The sequence below is a fragment of the Gorilla gorilla genome, chromosome 1, assembly GCF_029281585.2.
Source record: "Gorilla gorilla gorilla isolate KB3781 chromosome 1, NHGRI_mGorGor1-v2.1_pri, whole genome shotgun sequence".
Classification (NCBI taxonomy): domain Eukaryota; kingdom Metazoa; phylum Chordata; class Mammalia; order Primates; family Hominidae; genus Gorilla; species Gorilla gorilla.
This window is the reverse complement of record NC_073224.2, coordinates 42,192,508-42,215,500: the sequence shown is the minus strand read 5'-3', so window position 1 is coordinate 42,215,500 and position 22,993 is coordinate 42,192,508. Positions and strand designations below refer to the sequence as shown.

Below are 22,993 nucleotides of genomic sequence, written 5' to 3'. Positions count from 1 at the left end.
TTAACTTTTTAATAAAATGAGGATAATACTTTCCTCAAAGAATTGTTAAGAACGACACCGGATAAAGAATGCATGACAAACACAGCACCTAGTATCTATGTCCTAAATTTACGTTTAATTAAGTAGATTGGTACGTGCAGTTTAAAAGAGGTTTCACCAGGCAGCACAGTTCCCCTGGCTGTAGGCGATAGACCACGCCTTCCTAATCAGCGGGCGCATTCCCTGACTTTTGCGGAAATAGCGGTCCAAAACCGCGTCTAGCATTAGCAAAAGCACGTGGTCTCCGTCTCCCCGCAACAACAAAAAAGAACAGTAACTCTGGCGCAGGCACCTCCAGTAGAGGGCTTGTTTTTAAAATCCATCCGAAAGGGCCAATCAGAGGCGGCAGTCTGAGTGCGCAGGCGCGGATTGGTCCGCAGCTACTTAGAGTGACCAATAGGCGTGGAGGTAAGTTTGGTTGCGACCAGAAGCGGGCGAATTGGGCACCGGTGGCGGCTGCGGACAGTTTGAATTAGACTTTGGGCTCCAGCCCGCGGAAGCCGCGCCAGAACTGTACTCTCCGAGAGGTTGTTTTCCCGTCCCCGATAGCAAGGTGAGCGTCCTGACTGGGTCCGGATCCTGGCCCTGGCGGCGGGCGGTAGGCGGCGGGCGGCAGGCGGCGGGCGGCGTGGGGGTGCCGCTGGCTTTTTGCCGGCGGGTACTGGGCGGGGAGGTCTCTGGGATCACTCTCCCGGCCCTGTAGGTGCCGGGGACCGCCCCCTCCCACCCGACGGAACTGGAGAATCCGCCCCGGGATGTGGTTCGTAGGGGTGTCGGCGCCCCTCTGCTCGGGTTCAAACTGGTCTCGGATTAGTGTCCCAGACCCTACTCGGTCACGGACTCACACTTTAGGGGATCATTTTCTTCCTCCGTAAAAGAATTGGAGATGACTAGGTATTTCCAAGCCGCCTTCCCAGTCCCGTAACCAACGTTATTGAAATTCGGGTCCTGGTCCTTTGTTTTATTGAGTAGATGTAAGCTTGAGTTTTGATCTGGTGGTTGGCGACGTGGGGTGCCTATGGTTAGTTACGCGAGCATTTCTCTTTCCCCTCTCTTCTTCCTCCCGTCCACATTTTTTAAATAGAGATAGGCCTCCCTATATTGCCTAGGCTGGTCTGGAACCCCTGGGCTCAAGGGATCCTCCCGCCTTGGCCTCTGTAAGTGCCAGGATTACAAGCATGAGCCACTACGCCCGGTCCTCCCTTCCACATTTATTTGAACGCGCCTGTGTGCCCGGCTCGGCTGTGTAATGAGGACCCAGAAATAAAAGGCATGGGTCGTGTCCTTGAGCCTGATCTAGAGGAGAAGGCAGGGTTATCATTCTCAGACCCAGCCTTGGTACAGTGCACGGGGACTCTGGCTTTTTGGAGGAGGTGGGGAATTCTGACAACGGGAAAGCAGTGGTGGAGGTGGGGCAGGAGGAGGTCACACAAGAGCTTCCTTGGGGACTAAGGGACTGGGTAGTTCGGGCACGAAGAGTGCCCTCCACGTATTTAAGATATAAAGATACAGCATTTTCTGGAAAGGACAATAGTCCTGCAAGTCCTCCATGAAGGAACCTTCATCCAGGGCTTTTCTTCACTCCCCACCTCGATTCCCTGTTCCTCAAAAGTAAACTTCTGAGGTTTATTTTTTTGTTCTTTTGCCCCAGTGGCCCAATACAGGTGGCTGATAGCTGATCCCTTAATGGGCCAAAATCTGCTCTCATCACAGTTAGCTTGGTCTACATCTATATTGTTCTCTATCTTAGACTTTGGAATGGAAAAGCATTCAGCTTGCCAGTCTTCTTTATGTTTATTCCCCTCATTTTCTAATCATCTTTCTAAATTGCTTCTTTTTATATTCTGTTGGCTATAGCATCTTGATGTAATGATTTCAGTGGCTGGCTGAATTGTTTAGGGCAATTACAGTTGTGTGTCTCTGGGTACAGTTCTCTGACTCCTGACAAACTAGATTGGAATGGAGGATATTGAGACAGGGTCAGTTGTCCTTTGTTGGTTGAGAGGCATGTGACTCCTTTCAGTAGTTTTGGGATAAATGGGAGTGGAATACAAGATGCTGTGTTCCAAGAACTGAGAGCTAGAAAAAAAAAAAAAACCAAAACTGGTAGCAAAACACAGCTTTCCAAGGCTTTGATATCCAACTTATATGTTGTCTAAGACCTTTGCTTCTCCCTCTTAATTTTTTTATTGTTCTTAGTACTTTCATGAACTGATTATTGTTTTGATAAAAAGGTTCATTGATAAAATCGATTGAAAAAAACCATTAAAATGGCTGTTAACTTTAGTAAAAAAAAAAATTCTCAAACTGTTGCCTAAGTAACTGGAAAATGAATGATTTTTCTTTTTGTTTATGTTCTGAAGGCTAAAATAAAGGACAGTTGCCATATTTTCTTCCAGCTGATTTCTATTTCTAAGATGTGGCTGAGAAGGAGGTAGGCCACTTCACCCTTTGTACCATAGGCTGAAATATACAAGTGAAAAAGTGTTTTTAAAAAATATATAATAGCTAACATATATGGAAAGCTTACTGTTTCTAAGGCCTTAGGAAGTCACCATCATTATTATCCTCATTTTACAAACAAGGGAAACAAGGCATAGAGCAGCTAAATAACTTGCCCAAGGTCATACATCCCTAAGTGCCTGAGCTAGAAGAATCTGCTTTGTTTTTTTTTTTTTAATTTTAAATCTTTAATTTCCGTTTTCACGTATTTTCTTCTTGCTTCCAAAAGGAAAGGAGTGCGTAGCTCTGTTGCCTGTACATCGTCCACAGCCCCTGGGTCGGAGCGGGGTCCCCTGGGCCGCCCGGGGGTCCACATGCAGCCCCTGGGGGGCCGGCGCGGGGTGAGGTCCGGGGGCCGCCTTATTGCTGAGGTCCGGCTGGTTGGGGCCGCCGCTAGGCGAGCTGGCTGGGCAGCTCCTGGGAGATGAAGCGACGCAGGCCCTCCAGGTACTGGCTGTAGAGCTCGATGTCGTTGTGCCCGGCGCCCTCCACCCACAGCGGCTCCACCGCCTTGGGGCAGCGCTCGTAGAGCGCCAGCCCGTGCGAGAAGTCGATCACCTCGTCCTCCGTGCCGTGGATGATGAACACGGGCGACGTGATCTTGGACACCTTCTCGATGTTAGGGAAGGCGTCGAAGCAGTAGGTCTTCTTGGTGTCGGGGAAGGCGACGCGCATGCCCGAGGTGAGCGGCGAGTGCAGCACCACCACGGCACACTCGTAGCGCGAGGCCAGGTCCACGGTGGGCACCGTGCCGATGCTCTGCCCGTACAGGATGATGCTGTCCGGGCTGATGCCGTACCTGGCGGCGCCGGAGCAGGGTCAGCCGCGGCCTCCGACGCACGCGCACCCTTCCCGCCAGCGGGCGTCCCCGGGCCCAGCTCCGGATGCGACCCTCCAGTCTCCCCACTCAGCCAAGTCAGTGGGTCAGGCCCACGCTCCACACCAGTCTCGAGGGCCACCCCCAGCCCTCAACACCGCGGCGGTGGGCGAAGCCAGCGGCCCCGCCCCGTTCCCTGGCGCTGCCGTTCACTGGCGTTTCCTAGCTAGGATCTGCAGGGATCCCGCCTACGGAGTGGCCCTGGGGCGGAGGTAGGGGAGGCCCTGGCGCCTCTCCTCCTCCTGATCACCCCTAGGTGCACACTGGGAACTGTGTGCCCCCCACATCCTGAATGCTTCAAGCCTTCCTGCCCAGGTTAGAAAGCCGTTCCTGGTGCACTGGCCAGGACAGCGGACACTCTTCCTCCCTGCAGCCCTTGCCCACCCCCTTGGCCATGAGGAATTCAGGCAGCTGTGTCCCCAAATTTCTCCACCCAATTTTGGACTCTCGGAGTCCCCACGCCCAATGAGATGCCAGTGCAACCCAGGTCAGCATCGAGGGTCGTGGCTGCGGAGGTGGCACCCCCTCCCACCAGCACCTTCCCTTGGGAGTGGACAAGTCCTCGGCCACCTCAGCATCACCAGCTCCCACCCAGGGCCACCCCCACCCCCAGGTCACTGGTGTGGGGCCCCTGACCCAGCTGATCCAGCACCAGTTACAAGGCCTCCTCATGCCCAGTCCCAACCACGCGGGACCCACCTGCCACCCTGCCCATGCTGGGACCCCACAACTCTCCTCCCACACGCTCCAGGCTCTGATCCCAGGCAGATGCCCTCTTGCAAGGCAGGAGCATGGGCAGGTGTGTGTCCCCTCTGCCTGGCATTCGGACTCCACCAGCAGGGCTGTCCCCCTCCCTGGCCTGGAATCCCAGCCTCCTGGCAGCACTCCACAGCTCGCCACTCACCCATGCCCCAAAGGATGCTGCCTGGCTTGTGCCTGTGGCCCCAGCTCTGCCTCAGCCTCCCTGGCCTGCTCCCTGGCAGCCATGGTCAGTAGTGTGCTGAGCCAGCCCAGCCCTGTCACCTGCTACAGGCAGGAGCCCCCAGCTGCCACCTGGATGTCACCACTCAAACGAACAGGACACATCCCCAGTGGAGGCCCTGGGCACGCTCTGGCCTCCCCCTCACAGCTCTGGGCCTAGGTTCCTGCAGGACAAAGTGGCAGCAGGACAGATGGCCGAGCAGACAGAGCTCAGAGCTGGCCATGGCGGGTGTGACTCTGCCAGTGGCCCAGGCAGTAGAGACAGGAGGGGCCGAGGAAGTCGCATGAAGTGGTTGGTGTCAGCGCCCCACACTGCTGGGAGGCCCCCAGAGCCAGGGTGGTGCCAGGGGACCAGCTCCCAGGCCCACAGCAGGGACTGCCTGCAATATCACCAAGGCAACGAGGACCCCACCTCCCCAGGGCCTCTGACTTCTCAGAGCTATGCCTGGTCCCTGCGGGAGCAGGTCAGACCAGTGGGCTGGGCAGGGCCAGGACGAGACAGCCCCAGTGGATGGCGAGCAGGAAAGGCCACCAGAGGCCCACCCGGGTCTCCTCGTCCAAAGCAGCACTGGCCCGGGCGGTGCTCAAACACCGGTGAAGGGCCCAGGCAAGCGCAGGGCTGGGGACCTGGATGACTAGGAGGGCTGGATCTGGAATGGAGGCTGGCCCAGACCTCGGATGTGTGCTGGGGGTCTGCACCTGACCCTGCAGGCCCTGCCGCGGGATGGCCAAGCTCCGCAGCCACAGGGCCTCATGGGCCAGGCCTCGGGACCTGGATGCAGCAGCCTCGCCTCACTTGGCCCCAAGTGCTGCCTCGGCCGATGGGGCCCCAGCCACACGTGCACAGACCCCCAGACACCACCCACTCCCTCCCGCCGGGTGGCATCCACGCCCCTGTGACAAGCTCAGCCCCTTCCCGTCCTCAGGCCAGGGGTTCCCAGGGAGCCTGGCTCCACAGGCCAGGGTGTGGAAGGACCGCCTGGCCACACCTCAGCCATGTGGAGGCTGCACCTGCACACCCAAGCTCGCCTGTCCAGCTCTCTGGCCCTGTGCATCCACTGTGGCTCCCCTCCTGCAGGGCCGCCCACCTTCCTCCCAGGGAAGCCCGCCCCCCGGCCCCCGGCCTGGTCCCCTCTTGGGTGTGCCCAGGCTGAGCTGTCCCCAGGGTTGCCCTCACCTGGTGCGCAGGGCCTGCCAGGCGGCGTCGATGTCGGCATAGAGGTTCCTCTCGGAAGGCCTGCCCGAGCTGGCACCGTAGCCGGAGTAGTGTAGGAGAAGATGTTGCAATGGAGGCGGGAGCCCAGGCCAATGTAGAAGCTGCTCATCGGGCCCAGGTCCGCGGCGTTGCCGTGCGAGAAGAGGACCGTGTACCTGGCACCAGTCACGCAGAGAACATACATGCAGGAGACGCGGTTGCCGCGGGCGCTCTTGGTGGGGAAGACCTCAATGGTGTCCAGCTCGCGCTGGCTGTACTAGAAGTCGGCGCGCTCCGTCAGGTGCAGCTTCCAGCGCGCACGGGTGCGCCCGAGGAGGCCCGCAGGGTCCCCAAGGGGGCGGCCCCGGCCCCACCAGGCCCCGGCTCGGGCTCAGGCACCAGGGAATAGGTGGCCTCCGGCGGCAGGAAGGCGAGCTTAGCAGCGATGCGGCCGGGGCAGGGCGGGCAGCAGAAGAGGCAGCAGAGCTCACTCAGCGACAGCCCGTTCATGGCGGGCGCCGCCCGGGCCAGGCCTCCACCGGGGCCCCCGCCAACAACGCCGCCGGCCTGGCCCGGCAGGGGAGGGGTGGGGGTGCTCCGAGTCGCGGGCAGGGGGGAGGGCGCCCCCCCAGCTACCGCCCCAGACAGCAGCCCCGTTAGGAGGCCAGGGCCCAGCCCCATCGCGGTCCAAGCCGAGCCCCAGGGAGCCTCGCAACCACAGGTCTCCATGTCATGCCGTGGGAAGCCCACCCCGGCCCGCGCCCCCGGGCCCCAGGGCCGCACTCCATGGCTCCCGGCCGCCTGCCCGTGCGTCCGTCGGTCCCTCCGCGCCCCGGCCGGCCTCCTGCATCGCCACCGCCGCAGCTCCCCCCGAAGAATCCGCTTTGAATCTCTAAGGTTGTACTGTATATGTCTTTCCTGGTCAGTGTCTGTCTGGAGCATCACTTTACCACCTTTTGCAGTGATTCTAGTACTAATATGGCATTCACTCTTCATTCATGCATGCATTCATTATTAAAAAATGATAACTGCTTGGAAGGAGATGGGCTACCTGTGCTGTGAGTATCTATGATGGGAAACTATGGCTGGGTCAGGGATCTCAGAAAAGTTTCCTAGAGGAAGAGGGACAAAGTGTGAGTGGTAATTAACCATGTGAAGAGGGAAAGAGGAGCATATGCAGAATATCTTGTCATGCATTTTCTTTGTTTATAGGACCTATTTCACCTGAAAACCTTATGGCAAAATATTATTTTTTTCTTAGCTTTTATTTTTGGTTCAGGGGTACACATGCAGGTTTGTTATATAGGTAGACTCATGTCATGGGGGATTGTTGTACAGATTATTTTGTTGCCCAGGTACTAAGCCTAATACTCAATAGTTATTTTTTCTTCTGCTCTTCCTCCTCCAACTCTCCACCCTCAAGGAGGCCTCAGTGTCTGTTGTTCCCTTCTTTGTGTTCATTTGGTTTTCTGTTCTTGCATTAGTTTGCTAAGGATAATGGCCTCTAATTCCATCCATGTTCCTGCAAAAAACCATGATCTCATTCTTTTTTATGGCTGCATAGTATTCCATGGTATATGTGTACTACATTTTGTTTATCCAATCTGTCATTGATGGGCATTTAGATTGATTGCATGTCTTTGCTATTGTGAACAGTGCTGCAATGAACATTTGTGTGTGCATGTGCCTTTTTTGTTTTTTGGTAGATACGGGATTTTGCCATGTTGCCCAGGCTGGTCTCGAACTCCTGAGCTCAAGTTATCCACCTGCCTTGGCCTCCCAAAGTGTTGGGATTACAGGCATGAGCCACTGTGCCTGGCCATGCATGTGTCTTTATGGCTGAAAGATTTATATTCCTCTGGGTATATACCCAGGAATGAGATCGCTGGGTTGAATGGTAGTTCTGTTTTTAGCTCTTTGAGGAATTGCCATACTGCTTTCCACAATACAATGGTTGAACTAATTTGCACTCCCACCAAAAGTGTATGTGTTCCCTTCACAACTTGGCCAGAATCTGTTATTTTTTAACTTTTTAATCATAGCCATTCTGACTGGTGTGAGATGGTAGTTCATTGTGGTTTTAATTTGCATTTCTCTAATGATAGTGATATTGAGCTTTTTTTCATATGCTTGTTATTCACATTTTTTTGTTTTTTAGAAAAGTGTTCATGTCCTTTGCCTACTTTTTAATGGGGTTGTTGTTTTTCTCTTGTAAATTTAAGTTCCTTATAGATGCTGGATATTAGACCTTTATCAGATGCACAGTTTGTAAATATTTTCTCCCATTCTTTAGGTTGTCTTTTTACTCTGTTGAGTTTCTTTTGCTATGCAGAAGCTCTTCAGTTTAATTAGATCTCATTTGTCAATTTTTGCTTTTGTTGTGATTGCTCTTAGTGTCTTTGTCATGAAATCTTTGCCCATTCCTGTGTCCAGGATGGTATTGCCTAGGTTGTCTTCTGTGGTTTTTATAGTTTGGGGTTTTACATTTAAGTCTTTAATCCATCTTGAATTAATTTTTGTATATGGTGTAAGGAAGGGGTCCAGTTTCATTCTTCTGCATATGGCTCGCCAGCTATCTCATCATTTATTGAATAGGGAATCCTTTCCCCATTGTTTTTGTCAGCTTTGTCAAAGATCAGATGGTTGTAGGTGTGCGGCTTATTTCTGGGCTCTCTATTGTGTTCCATTGGTCTACGTGTCTGTTTTTGAACTAGTACCATGCTGTTTTGGTTACTGTAGCCCTGTAGTATAGTTTGAAGTAGGGTAACATGATGCTGTCAGCTTTGTTCTTTTTGCTTAGGCTTGTCTTGGCTATTTGGGCTATTTTTGGTTCCATATCAATTTTAAAATAGTTTTTTCTAGTTCTGTGAACAATGTCTTTGGTAGTTTGATAGGAATAGCATTGAATATGCAAATTGCTTTGGGCAGTATGGCCATTTCAATGATACTGATTCTTCATATTCATGAGCATGGGATGTTTTTCCATTTGTGTCATCTCTGATTTCTTCGAGCAGTGTTTTCTAATTCTTTTTTTTTTTTTTTGAGATGGAGTTTCACTCTTTGTTGCCCAGGCTGGAGTGCAGTGGTGCGATCTCGGCTCACTGCAACCTCTGCCTCCCAAGTTCAAGTGATTCTCCTGTCTCAGCCTCCTGAGTAGCTGGGATTACAGGCGCCTGCCACCACACCCAGCTAATCTTTGTATTTTTAGTAGAGATGGGGTTTCACCATGTTGGCCAGGCTGGTCTTGAACTCCTGACCTCAGGTGATCTGCCCGCCTCAGCCTCCCAAAGTGCTGGGATTACAGGCGTGAGCCACTGAGCCCAGCCTTCTAATTCTTATTGTACAGATCTTTCACCTCCCTGGTTAGCTGTATTTCTAGGTGATTTATTCATATTGTGGCAATCGTGAATGAGATTGCATTTTTGATTTGGATCTTGGCTTGGCTTTTGTTTGGTGTATAGGAATGCTAGTGATTTTTGTATATTGATTTTCGTATCCTGAGAGTTGGCTGAAGTTGTTTATCAACTGAAGGAGCTTTTGGGCCAAGACTATGGGGTTTTCTAGATGTAGGATCATGTTGTCTGCAAACAGGGGTAGTTTGACTTCCTCTCTTCCTATTTGGATGCCTTTTATTTCTTCCTCTTGCCTGGTTGCTCTGGCCAGGACTTCCAATAGTATGTTGAATAGGAGTAGTGGAAGAGGGCCTCCTTGCCAGTTTTCAAGGGGGGAATGCTTTCAGCTTTTGCCCATTCAGTATGATGTTGGCTGTGGGTTTGTCATAGATGGCTCTTATTATTTTGAGGTATGTTCCTTCAATACCTAATTTATTGAGAGTTTTTAACATGAGGGGATGTTGAATTTTTAATGAAAGCTTTTCTGCATGAGATAATCATGTCATTTTTGTCTTTAGTTATGCTTATATGATGAATCATATTTATTGATTTACGTGTGTTGAACCAACTGTAAATCCTGGCGATGAAGCCTACTTGATTATGGTGGATTAGCTTTTTGCTGTGTTGCTGGACTTGGTTTGCAGGTATATTTTTGAGGAATTTTGCATCGTTGATCAAGGATATTGGCTTGAAGTTTTCTTTTTTTGTTGGGTCTCTGCCAGGTTTTGGTATCAGGATGATGCTGGCCTCATAGAATGAGTTGAGGAGGCGTCCCTCCTCCTTAATTTTTTTGGAAACCAGGGGTGCAGACAAAGTACCCTGTACACCCAACAGTAATCCCACAGGAGAAGGCAGAGGCCCCAGGCCATTTAATCAGCAGCAAGGTGATTATGTGATATGTCTTTTCACAGTTGAGTTAGATGTACTCCACCAGTTATGATGGGAATCAATTTAAATATACTTTCTTGATCCCAGAAATTCAAGTATGTGGACAGGATGTTACACATGGCAGGATGATTTGTTACAGCGCAACTAACATATTTCAAATGGACAAAAAATTAGTATAATTTACAGTATCTTAAGATAAATTTCCTTTGAATGGGAGCTTCCTTTCCAGTCCTTTGAGGTCTACAAGACATATCTAGAAAATTTACTACTGTGGAAGATGAAGACTGTTTAAATTGAATGGGGGGCAGGAAGGGGAAGGGCCTATGGTTTTTCTTTTTGATTAACTGCTGTAACCCTGTCCTTCAGGCAGCTGAAGGAGTGTCACATTTTCTTTAGACATCATTAGGCACCAAAGGTCTTGTAGGACAACTTTGATGCTACATGAATTCTGCCATTTTGCTAGCACTGATATGGCTCTTTGGTCCACCACTCCATTAGAACTATTAACCCTATTTATATTAATTTTTGTTATAAATCTTACAAAGGCAGGGTGCTTCTGGGCATTTAGGATACATTCTATTTTAAGGCCGTATACTTGATTTTCATAAATCATTCTTGGAGGCCCAATTATCATCCCTGTCCATCTTGTCCCAGGTCTTCATCATCTTCTAAACCCCAGCTAACTATGCCATCTCCTACCCTTTTCTGGCCTTCTTCGAGTTCTTCCATCAGTTGGAAACTTCGAGAGACTTTTACTCCTGATCCTGTGGTGACTGCCATCTTGCATCACTGTTGCCCCATGTTTTGTATAATGAAAAAACTGAGCAACAGAAAGCAGGTAGTGATATAAGAAGTCAACACCGAGAAATAAGAAAAACAGAAAGCAAAGGGAAACTAAGCAGGACAGTATGTACTTCAGAATCAATTATTGGTTGCCACCTTTCAGAGGATGGAGAAGATAGGTATTATACTTTGTTATCTTTTGAAATGTGGTCTTGAAACTTGATTTTTAGGGGTAGTTAGATAGATTCATTAATTTCTGAGACTTTGTTTCCTTTTACTATGGTAAGACCAACAGTCTGGTTATTCTTTTCAGTTTATTTACAAATGTTGGAGTAATAAGGAAGGCAGAACAAAATGAGCTGGGCTTTGGAAGAATGGAAAGAAGGCCTGCCTACAAGAGCTCTTCAGAAAATTCAAGAGCTTGAAGGACAGCTTGACAAACTGAAGAAGGAAAAGCAGCAAAGGCAGTTTCAGCTTGACAGTCTCGAGGCTGCGCTGCAGAAGCAAAAACAGAAGGTACCCCTGAAACTCTGGTATTTGTAGCTGTTCACTCATTATTGACAGAAAAGTGCTGGTATTTAAAACTGTTCACTCATTTTTGGATTAATTATTTCATCTTTACATTTAGAGAAAAATGATTTTGCTATCTTCAGGTAGTAATTCCTCTCCCCTCCCCCTCCCCCACCCCCGCCCCAGGCCCCAATCCCCTTCTTTTTTTTTTTTTTTTGAGTAATTTTTATTTTAATTGCTTTTAATTTTCCCCATTTCTGTCCTCATTTCTGCTTACCTGCTAATATTTAAGGCTATTGAGTTCCATTTCAGCTTCCATGTGGGACCATGAATTGGGGATTGCTTTTGCACTGCATAGCAGCAAGGCAAAAGGTGTCTGCTCCTAATCTGGGGACAGTATTAGAGCATTTTGCAGTTAAATGGTTGTGGCTTTCTTAGACTGGGCTTTTTACCTTGGTATTCCTCAACCTTTTCAGGTCTAGAAAATGAAAACTAAACAGTACTTTTTAAAAATTACCTCTCTATTAGCCAACTAAATAGTGATACAGTCATTGCTTCTGAAAGGATTTTGCTTGTGGGAGAATTTTCTGGTTTCTAACAATAACTGGTTTTAGCAGCCAAACTTGAAAATGAATTGTTAAGAGAGATTTATAGGATTTATTTCCTATTTTTTAATTTTTGAAAGGATAGTAAAGACTCCCTTTCTAGGATGGGTGTGTCTTGCCAAAGATGATATACTACATGACTTCAAAGAAGTTTCCTATCTATTGGCTTCAAAGTGTGATCATCTAAAATTTCTGTGTTCATATGGCTTATTGCAGCTGTATCTCAGGAATTTAGTAGTCAATGTTAGACTCAGGTTTACCAATAATACTTGGTAAATTCACAAAATAAGGGAGTTATTGTCTTCTGAACAATTCTCATTAGGTTGAAAATGAAAAAACCGAGGGTACAAACCTGAAAAGGGAGAATCAAAGATTGATGGAAATATGTGAAAGTCTGGAGAAAACTAAGCAGAAGATTTCTCATGAACTTCAAGTCAAGGAGTCACAAGTGAATTTCCAGGAAGGACAACTGAATTCAGGCAAAAAACAAATAGAAAAACTGGAACAGGAACTTAAAAGGTAATATTTTGGGATGGTATTTATAGGGATGATATTTGTATGTATTAATCAGATGCGTTTGTCTTTTCCTTTAACAATATAATTATTATACTTTGCAATTTTTTTTCCCGGTAGAATAAGTAATGATTCGGTCTCTGTACCGTAACTTGAAAGAGTGGAAGATTAAAAACAAACAAACAGTGATTTGGTTTTATCATTGCATAGCTCAGTACGATATAAATTTATCAAATGTTTGCTTCATTACTCATGTATTCATTCAGTATATGTTTATTAAGCTGTACCATGATTCAGACACTGTTGGTCACTGGGTAATACAATAATAAATAGTACTATCATACTATCAAATTGATAGTATGATAATACTAGTTACATAGCATTATTTGATAGTATGATAGTACTTGTTAAAATAAAACTATCGACAGTTGTTACCGAAAAGATGGAAATTAGTTGAAGCATACTGATGGCTCGTGTTTTCTCTGGGTGGAAAAGCTGCTGTAGAGAATGAGAGGGAGAACTAGGGAATTATAAAAGGATGGAATAGCATGGAGGGCCCAGTTGAGATTGGAGACAGAATATAAGCAGGCCCAATCTGCAAGGTTGTGTGATAATTTAAAAAATGTTTCCTTTTGCCTGGGCTAGGTGGCTCATGCCTGTAATCCCAGCACTTTAGGAGGCCGAGGCAAGTGGATTACCTGAGGTCAGGAGTTTGAGACCAGCATGGCCAACATAGTGAAACCCCCTCTCTACTAAAAATACAAAAATTAGCGAGGTGTAGTGGCGGGCACCTCTAATCGCAGCTACTCAGGAGGCTGAGGCAGGAGAATCGCTTGAACCTGGGAGGCGGAAGTTGCAGTAAGCCAAGTTCGTGCCATATCCTTATAGCACGTTTGGTTTTAAAATATTCTTCTTATCTAGTAGACTACAAAAACTACTGAATATGGTTTTAAAATTTACACTGCTAACTTCCAAATGCATTGCAGAAACTTATTTTTTCCATCAGTTGCCACTGATTAGGTTTCTGGAAGGTCTCCAACAAGTGAGGTTGAACCGTTTGGAATGTTTGTTAAAACTGTGGAGATTGGCCATCTCATATAGTTCAACCTAGTAGAAAATGCTTTTAGCTTTGTAGTGCTTTTTTGGCGATGGTGTTTGTGTTTTTCTTCTTAGGGGGAAGAAGAAAAAATGGTTTATGAAAATAATAGCAGGGTATACTTTTGTTTAAGTAATAAATAACTTTGTTTAAAATGAAAGGATAGGGAAAAGAGAATAAGATACGAATTTAAAGTGGAAAAGAAACACTGGTTTTGCAAGATTCTTCAAGATTCACCTCGAATCAGCAGATTTGTGACATCTTTGCTAATCTGTAGACCTGCAATGTCCAATATGGTAGTCACTGGCTACATGTGGCAATTATGATGTACTTCAAATGCGGCTGGTGCAAATTGAGATGAGCTGTAGTGTATGATGGATGCCAAATTCTGAAAATTTACTATGAAAAAATGTAAAATACTTTATTAGTAACTTTCCTATTAATTACAAGTTGAAATGAGAGTATCTTGAAAATAGCAAGTTAAATTAAATATTATTTTTACTTATTTCTCGGTGCTTTTTAAATACTAGTGGAACATTTCCATTGGAGCTTGCTGTTTCCTACTGTAAGCTCAGATGTGGTGGTTTGATTTGCTGAGAAGTCATTTTTAGCTCATACATTGCCTCTTCTCAGATTAAATTTGGAGCTAAATGGAGCTAAGGGCTTTCTTTCTTTCTTTCTTTCCTTCCTTCTTTCCTTCCTTCCTTCCTCTTTCTCTTTCTTTCTTTCTTCTTTCTTTCCACCCTCCCTCCCTCCCTCCCTCCCTCCCTCCCTCCCTCCCTCCCTCCCTTCCTTCCCTCCTTCCCTCCCTCCCTCCCTCCCTCTCTCTTTTCTTTCTTTCTTTCTTTCTCTTTCTTTCTTCTTTTTCTTTTTGACAAAGGCTTGCTCTGTTGCCCAGGCTGGAGTGCAGTGCTGTGGCACAGTTTCAGCTCACTGCGACCTCCGCCTCCTGGGTTCAAGCGATTCTCCTGCCTTAGCCTCCCAGCTGGGGCTACAGGTGCACACCACCATGCCTGGCTAATTTCTGTATTTTTAGTAGAGAGGGGTTTTCGCCAAGTTGGCCAGGCTGATCTCGAACTCCTGACCTCAGGTTATCTGCCCGCCTTGGTCTCCCAAAGTGCTGGGTTTACAGGCATGAGCCACTGGGCCCGGCATTACTTTCTTCCTGTTTTAAGTAATATGTCACGGCAAAGAGACTGGTGCACACCATTAGCCATTCTAAAAGAGTTTTCATTTTATTTTTTATGTAAACTAAAGTCAGAGACATAAGAGAGTTGGAAGAATTGAGCCCTCTTTTAATGTGGGTTTTTTGGTTTTGAAAGGTGTTCAGAGCTTACTTGCATGATAGTTCTGAATACCTTTATACAGGGCATACATATATACAATATATAACTTATGTTTCCCATTTCTTGTAACTATTTCCAGCCATATCTTTTCTAGATGCATTATATTGATTTAATTTTTATATCTGTGTTTTAAAAATGTCATATAATATATGATCTGTATATCAAGTCTATGTTTTTGAAATAACTGACTAACCTAAGTAATGTCATCTATTCTCATGATTTGAGCCCATGCTTCAATGATACCACTTTCTTCCCGTGTTTCTGAAGTTCTAGGTTCTTTTATGTCCCTGTCTTTGGCTTAGAATATGAAAGGCTTGGAATATATTCCAATCCTCCAACTCTTCTTTGCTGTCTGTATTAGTCTGTTCTCACACTGCTATAAAGAACTGCCTGAGCCTGGGTAAATTATAAAGGAAAGAGGTTTAATTGACTCACAGTTCCACAGGGCTTTTCTTTTCCGCTGGGAAACTTACAATCACAGCGGAAGGGGAAGCAAACACACCCTTCTTCACATGGTGGCGGGAAGGAGAAGAATGAGAACCAAGCATAGGAGGAAGCCCCTTATAAAACCATCATATCTTGTGAGAACGCACTATCACGAGAATAGCATGGGAAAACTGCCCCCATGATTCAATCACCTCTCACTGGGTCCCCCCCCACCCCACCACACATGGGGATTATGGGAACTACAATTCAAGATGAGATTTGGGTGGGAACACAGCCAAACCATATCACTGTCATAGTGGTTATTATAGATCTTCCTTATAGCCTTTATAACGTTGTACTCACTGGTTTATGTTTCCGTTTCTTTTACTAGACTGAGTTCCTTTGAAGACACAGGACTGTGTTTATGTCTGGCACATAAGTTAGACCTTATGAAATGCCTGTTGGATAAATGAAATGGTTAAGAATTCTTAGTGGATGGGTTTCTTTGTAAGTTTATTACTCTCTGGGAATGTAAGGCATTGGTATTCTGTAGCCTTTGCTCTAACTGATTTGTCTGCCTCTTGGGTCCTTTTCTAACAGGTGTAAATCTGAGCTTGAAAGAAGCCAACAAGCTGCGCAGTCTGCAGATGTCTCTCTGAATCCATGCAATACACCGCAAAAAATTTTTACAACTCCACTAACACCAAGTCAATATTATAGCGGTAATGCATTTTTTTCCTTGGTATAGACAGCTTTTTGTTTAGCTTGAGATTTTAATTCTGCAAAATAAATGAATTAATTCAACTTTGAATTAAACCTTTAATGTATATGTTTAAAAACTGCAGCCACTTGTTACATATCCATTTGCATATCTGTTGAATTATGTTGAGCTACTGGATTGAGCTTTTAAGCTTTTTACTTTATCCTTCTGTGGTATATTTTCAAAGAAATTCAATTTCAGAATATTTAAAACACTTATATTTTTATGTGTTTTGATATTTGAGTAATTTGATCAATAGTTTGATCTATTTCCCTAACCAAAATGTTGTTTCTACTGAGATACTCATTTCTAGACTATCAAAATCATTGTTGATCTGTGAATTCCTTCATGGAATCAATGATTGAAAGAAAACTGTATTTGATTATCTGTTTCTAGGTTCCAAGTATGAAGATCTAAAAGAAAAATATAATAAAGAGGTTGAAGAACGAAAAAGATTAGAGGCAGAGGTTAAAGCCTTGCAGGCTAAAGTAAGTTAATTATGGGCCCTATAATAGAGTATGCAGTTATAGAATACTTTGATATAGAATAGAACAAGGTTAGAGAAAAATCTGTTTTATATAGAGCTGGCCTTTTTGTGTGTGTGTGTGTGTGCTGAGAAAAGGTTTTGGGCTCAGTGGAGGTGATTATTTTTTAGTTTTAAAAACAGGGTGGAGTGAGTAAAATAGAGTGGGGAGGTTAGTTTATCCCTAAATATTAAATGTTCATATAATGTCCACTAATTATTTCCCTATTAAGACCTAGTGATCAGGGCTATTCCTGGAGACAGTGGGGCCAGAGAATTAATTAGTCGTGATGCTCCCTGCCTGGCTTTATCACCTGGAGGCAGTTGCTTCCTATATAGTCCTTTTGATCTATTGAATTTTACCTCTACCATTTTTGTTCACGTGTTATTTGCTGAAAACAGTTTCCAGTTTGGCACTGGTGGCTTTCCACTAAACCTAAGGACTTGATGAGATGGCACAATTCAGCAAGCCGTTTAAGGCTGAATTTATAAGTAGGTACCTTAAATGCTGAGAATGCAGAAGTACCTCTGGCTTAGAGCTTTAACAATTTTTATTCTTTTCATGACTTTAACCCTCATTTTGATGTCATTAGGATTCTGATATGTAGCAAAGGTGTTGCTTATCAAGATGAATAAAAATTAAGTACTCATTCTCTAGTTTGTCCTAGAAATATCATGTGCTTTGTCATCCAGTTCAGTCATTTGTATCAATTCTTCCCTTGACATTGATTCCTAGAGATGTTTTATGGAAAATTTGAGTCTCTAGTAAACATTAACCCTCTTCCTATGGCAAAAAAAGTGCTTGCTGTAAAAATCTAATGCTGCATTCACCTCCATGTCTTGATATTTGTCAGAATGGAGGCAGAGAGAAGCATAGAAAGAACAATGCAAAGCGGTAGATCATCCACAAATGTATATTATATACTATTAAACACTCGATGTGACTTTTTTTGGGATAGTGATATGGTGGAATGTGAGATTTTTGAAAGAGTTCTTTAGTGTGATGTTTAACTTTGATTCTCTTGGGCAAAGCTATAGGGGGAGGTAACCAAGGACAGGCAAAGAAAAGCCAGTTTTGGAATTCAGAATGAAAGTGAATACTCACATATGTTTAATGGGTTCTAAGAAGGATGCAGAATAAATACTAAGACTTAGCCTATTTTGAATAGATTGGGCATGAGATGGTAGTAGCTTATTCCTTCAATGCTAAGAAGTCGAGCATTAGAACATTCCATCACTGGGTATTAGACTTATAGTTTACTTGACTTGATGAATGTTCTTTGTTGGTATGCAGTGCAACTGTTAACTTCTTGGGATTATGGCTTTATATTCTATCTGAAAATAAATAGCCTTGAGTATATAAGATCTTTAAAGGCCTCTAAAGAGATTCTGTTTCTACAGAAAGCAAGCCAGACTCTTCCACAAGCCACCATGAATCACCGCGACATTGCCCGGCATCAGGCTTCATCATCTGTGTTCTCATGGCAGCAAGAGAAGACCCCAAGTCATCTTTCATCTAATTCTCAAAAAACTCCAATTAGGAGAGATTTCTCTGCATCTTACTTTTCTGGGGAACAAGAGGTGACTCCAAGTCGATCAACTTTGCAAATAGGGAAAAGAGATGCTAATAGCAGTTTCTTTGACAATTCTAGCAGTCCTCATCTTTTGGATCAATTAAAAGCGCAGAATCAAGGTAACATTGAGCTAAGTTAAGTTTAAATTCACTTTGCTTGAGGTAATTTCACAGGTGATTTCAGATATTTTTAATCCCATAAAGTGCTTATGTGTTTTGTTAGGCACGTCGGTGTTCAACATCCTAGACTGGTTATGTGAAATATACTGTCTTTTCAATAATGATAAAAGGCATCATAGTGTTGGAATGTAGTTTTATTTGTATTGAAAAGCTGGTGCCTGGAAGCCTCTAAAGTAGGTTGAGAGGCTTTGACTTATCTTTCCAGAAGCAGGGCGAGTGGGTTGGTTACAGTTTACACTCCCCGTGCTTCTCATCTGGCTCCTTTTGTGACCCACAGAACCAGGCTGTGGTCTGACCAGCTTTGGCCAGAGGTTGTGTGTGTGTCTGCAGAACAGCTTTGCTGTGCCCTGCCAGGTTGTCCATATGGGAGCAAACCTGTAACCTTGGCTGCTGTGCCACGCTGCAGCTGACAGCCAAGGGTACCAGGTGGTGTTTTGGAATCTACTCTGTAGAAGATGATAATTTCCAGTGCTGTGATATATTGAAAATCACTGTCAGTGTTCACTGGTGAGAGCTGTCACCTAGCCAATGCCATTGGAACCAATGTTATGTGTATGTGGGAAAAAAGTGGAAAAAAAATCATTGTTAATTTTGGCAGTATGGGAGGTTCACACTGTCTTGATGTTTACTGGAGGTAAAACTACCAGAGAATATAGGAGGGTGAACTTTTCACTGCTTAGCACTGATTTGCATTGATATGGGCAAAAAACAAATATAGTTTGCTGTTGTGTAAAACTAAATGGTAATTTTAACAAAGGGTGTCATATGTGATGTACTTTTCACAATCTCAATAAGAAGATAGCGTTCCTGATTTTAGAAAAGCATTCCCCCCACCAAGTTTCTTTGTTAAAATGTAAGAAAATCTGTTTCTCCTGCTTTCTATAGAGTATTTGAATGCAAACGACAATAGAAACTAACTATTGAAATTAAATCCAATTAAGTAGCTTCTGTATTTAGTGTAAATATTTGTTTCATCAAAGATTTCAGAAAAGAATAAAACAAATGATAAGTTATGAACATTTTGGGAAAGATATATATGAATTGGAGTGTGATTTTTGTTTGTGGTTCAAGAGCTAAGAAACAAGATTAATGAGTTGGAACTACGCCTGCAAGGACATGAAAAAGAAATGAAAGGCCAAGTGAATAAGTTTCAAGAACTCCAACTCCAACTGGAGAAAGCAAAAGTGGAATTAATTGAAAAAGAGAAAGTTTTGAACAAATGTAGGGATGAACTAGTGAGAACAACAGCACAATACGACCAGGCGTCAACCAAGGTACTTGACTTTTCGTGAGTTACTGGAGAAATCTTCATCTTTTCATACAATTATTTAGAAAGAGTATTTTATACATAAGTTTATGAAATGTCAGTAATGTTCTTTGTTAATATATATTAGGTACTCTTGATGCAACTGAAGTAGAAAGCTGTTTTAAGTTGGGCGGATCCGGGATCAAGCCTGGTGCCGTACTTTCCCAGCTGAGTGACGTTGGGCAAGTCACTGATCTCTTTTATGTTGCAGGGGGTAATAGAGAATAAATAAAATGTATATACAGCATCTAGCATGATGTGTGCCACATTAAAATAGGCACTTAATGGCACTTTAAAGGAGTTTTAGGACATTTGATAGGATTTAATTAATCTGCTTTTGGGATCGTATATATAGTTGGTCCATTGTACCCATGAGTTCTGCATTCATGGATTCAACCAACTATGGATCGTAAGTATTTAGGGGGAAAAAAAAAAGGCCGGGCACCCGTGGTTTACACCCGAATCCCCGCACTTTGGGAGGTTGAGACACGCGGATCACTTGAGGCTAGGAGATCAAGACCAGCTAGCCCATATGACAAAACCTTGTCTCTACTACAGGTACAAAAATTAGCCAGGTGTGGTGGTGCACACCTGTAATCCCAGCTACTCGGGAGTCTGAGGCACAAGAATTGTTTAAACCTGGAAGGCAAAGGTTGCAGTGAGCGGAGATTGTGCCACTGCACTCCAGCCTGGGCGACAGGGTGAGATTCTGTCTCAAAGAATGGCTTTGTCCGTACTGATCATATACAGACCTTTTTTTTCCTTGTCATTATTTCCTAAACAAATACATTATTACAAATATTTTACATAGCATATACATAGTATTAGGTATTATAAGTAATCTAGAGATGATTTAAAGTGTGTGGGAGGATGTGCATAGGTTATATGCAAACACTATACCATTTTATATCAGGGACTTGATCATCCTCAGATTATGGTATCTGCAGGGAGTCCTGGAACCAGTCCTTCATGGATACTGAGGGATGACTGTACACCCACCATTGAATCTTCTTAAGACTCCAACGGAGGCCAAGCTTCTTAGCCTGTTATTTTGTTGTTGTTGTTCTTGTTGTTGCTTTGGTCCCAGCCTACCTCTCTAGCCAGTCTTTTCTTCTCTTTTTTCTATTACTCATTCATTTACTGACTCATTTCACAAGCATGTATTGATATTTGTGCCTGCTATATATTAGGCACTGTTCCAGACCTGGGGCTAGAACAGTGATAAATAGACAAAAATCTCCAGACCTGGGGCTGGAACAGTGATAAATTAACAAAAATCATTGCCTTGTGGAGCTTCATCTTAATAGAGGGAGGCAGAAAATAACAAAAATAAAGTAACATAGATAGTATGGTATATGGTAATAAGTATTGTAGAGAAAAATGAATTATTTGACTTTTAATAAACTCTTTAGATATTTCTGAGGCTTTAGGTAAAAACCATTGTAGTAGACATACTTCTATTATTTGCTTTCTTGGGGCAGGTTCTTTCATTTGTTTACTTAAAACTTTTATTTTAAGATAATTGTAGATTCATATGCAGTTGTACAAAATAATAGCTTGTTAATGTGGTGGGTTGCACTGATTGATTTTCACACATTTGAATGAGCCTCGCATATTTGGAATAAACCCTAATTTCTTACGGTGTATAATTTAAAAAATATAGTTCTGAATTTTTTTTTGCTAATAACTTATTAAGGATTTTTTGTGTCTGTATTCATAAAGGATATTGGTTGGCTTTCTTTTTTTCCCCTGCCATCTTTGTTTGATATTTGTATCAGGGTATCCTAGTTTCACAAATTAGAGATTATTCCTTCCTCTTCAGTTGTCTGAAAGAGACTGTGTAGAATTTTTTTTTCTTTCTTTATATATTCAGTAGAATTCTCTAGTGAAATCATTTGAATCTGGAGATTTCTTTTCTGGGAGTTTTAAAATTACAAATTCAAGTTTTAAAATAGTTATAGAACTATTAAAATTATCCATTTCATATTGGGGGAATTAGGATAGTTTGTATTTTCATCTCAGTTGTCAACTTTATGTATATAGAGTTATTCACTGTATTCTCTTATTCTTTTGATATTTGTAGTGATATTCCTTGTTCATTTCTGATGTTGGTAATTTGTGTCTTCTCTCTATCTCTGTGTCAGTCTTGCTAGAGATTTGTCAGTTTCGTTGACCTTTACTAATCCTTCTAAATAATCAGCCCATTGGTTCATTGATTTTTTTTTCTCTGTTTTCAATTTCATTGATTGCTGCTTGCTTTAGGTTTATATTGCTCAAAAAAATGTCTTTAGGACCTGTTGGTTGATGATGTTGTTGAGTTTGTTAATATACTTGCTGATTTTCTGTTTAGTTGTTCAATTCATTGTTGAGAGAGAATGTTGGAGTCCCCACCTATAACTGTGATTTGTCCGTTTCTCCTTTGATTTCTTCCAGTTTTTACTTCACATATTTTGCAGCTCTGTTGGTGAACGCATATACATTTGGGATTGCTGTGTCTTGGTGGATTGACCCTTTTATCACTATTTACTGTCCATGGTAATTTTCTTTATTCCGAAGTCTACTTTGTCTGTTATTAATATAGCCACTCCAGCTTCCTTTGATTGTTAGCATGATGTATTTCTTCCTCTTTACTTTCAACCTATTTTGTTATGTTGAGGTGACTTTTGTGTAGACAACATATAATTGGGCCATGTTTTTCAATATACTCTTTCACTGTCTTTTTTTTTGAGACGGAGTCTGGCTCTGTCACCCAGGCTGGAGTGCAGAGGCGTGATCTCAGCTCACTGCAATCTCTGCCTCCCAGGTTCAAGTGATTCTCCTGCCTCATCCTCCTGAATAGGAGTAGCTGGGACTACAGGCACCCACGACCATGCCCGGCTAATTTTTGTATTTTTAGTAGAAACGGGGTTTCACCGTGTTGGCCAGGCTGGTCTTGAACTCCTGACCTCAGGTGATCCACCCGCCTCAGCCTCCCAAAGTGCTGGGATTACAGACGTGAGCCACTGCACCTGTCCTCCACTGTCTATCTTTTAATGGGTATATTTAGGCTATTTATACTTAATGTGATTATTGATATATTGTGACCTAAGTCTGCCATTTTATATTTTGTTTTCCATTTCTTTCTGCTTTTTCATTTGTTTTCTTTTTCTTTTTTCCTGCCTTTGCGGGTTGTTTGAACATTTTTTAAAAATCCATTTTGATTTGTCTATATATTTTTCAGTGAATCTCTTTGTAGAGCTTATAGTGATTGTTCTAGATATTACATTATTTATACACATTTTATCACAGTCTGTTGGTGTCTTCATTTCACTAGTTCTAGTGAATTTTATAGACTGTTTTCTCCCTTTTCGTCCTTTTACCCTCCCTCATTTATAATAGAATTGTCTTAAATGTTTTCTGTACATACATTTAGAACTACATTTTGCTTCAACTCTTAAACATATTTTAAAAAGCTGAGGAAGAGAAGGAAAGCCTATTATATTTGTGTGTGTGTGTGTG

At 43.8% G+C, this 22,993-nt stretch overlaps 1 protein-coding gene and 2 pseudogenes across 1 annotated transcript in view; 1 reads left to right on the top strand and 2 right to left on the bottom strand.

Annotated features, from left to right (window-relative positions):
• The first annotated feature begins 425 nt into the window (after positions 1-425).
• The window catches only part of CENPF (centromere protein F), a 61,134-nt gene continuing 38,566 nt past the window's right edge, over positions 426-22,993 (top strand). Inside the window, exons 1-7 of the mRNA XM_031015174.3 lie at positions 426-592; positions 10,971-11,173; positions 12,095-12,291; positions 15,754-15,875; positions 16,310-16,401; positions 17,838-18,129; positions 19,261-19,463. Of these exons, the coding sequence (XP_030871034.3) occupies positions 11,012-11,173; positions 12,095-12,291; positions 15,754-15,875; positions 16,310-16,401; positions 17,838-18,129; positions 19,261-19,463 (1,068 nt within the window). The 5' untranslated portion in view covers positions 426-592; positions 10,971-11,011. The remainder of the gene's footprint in view (positions 593-10,970; positions 11,174-12,094; positions 12,292-15,753; positions 15,876-16,309; positions 16,402-17,837; positions 18,130-19,260; positions 19,464-22,993) is intronic.
• Positions 2,724-6,381, bottom strand: LOC109027635 (alpha/beta hydrolase domain-containing protein 17A-like; annotated as a pseudogene).
• LOC101148611 (ubiquitin-conjugating enzyme E2 variant 1-like) lies at positions 10,215-10,654 on the bottom strand (annotated as a pseudogene).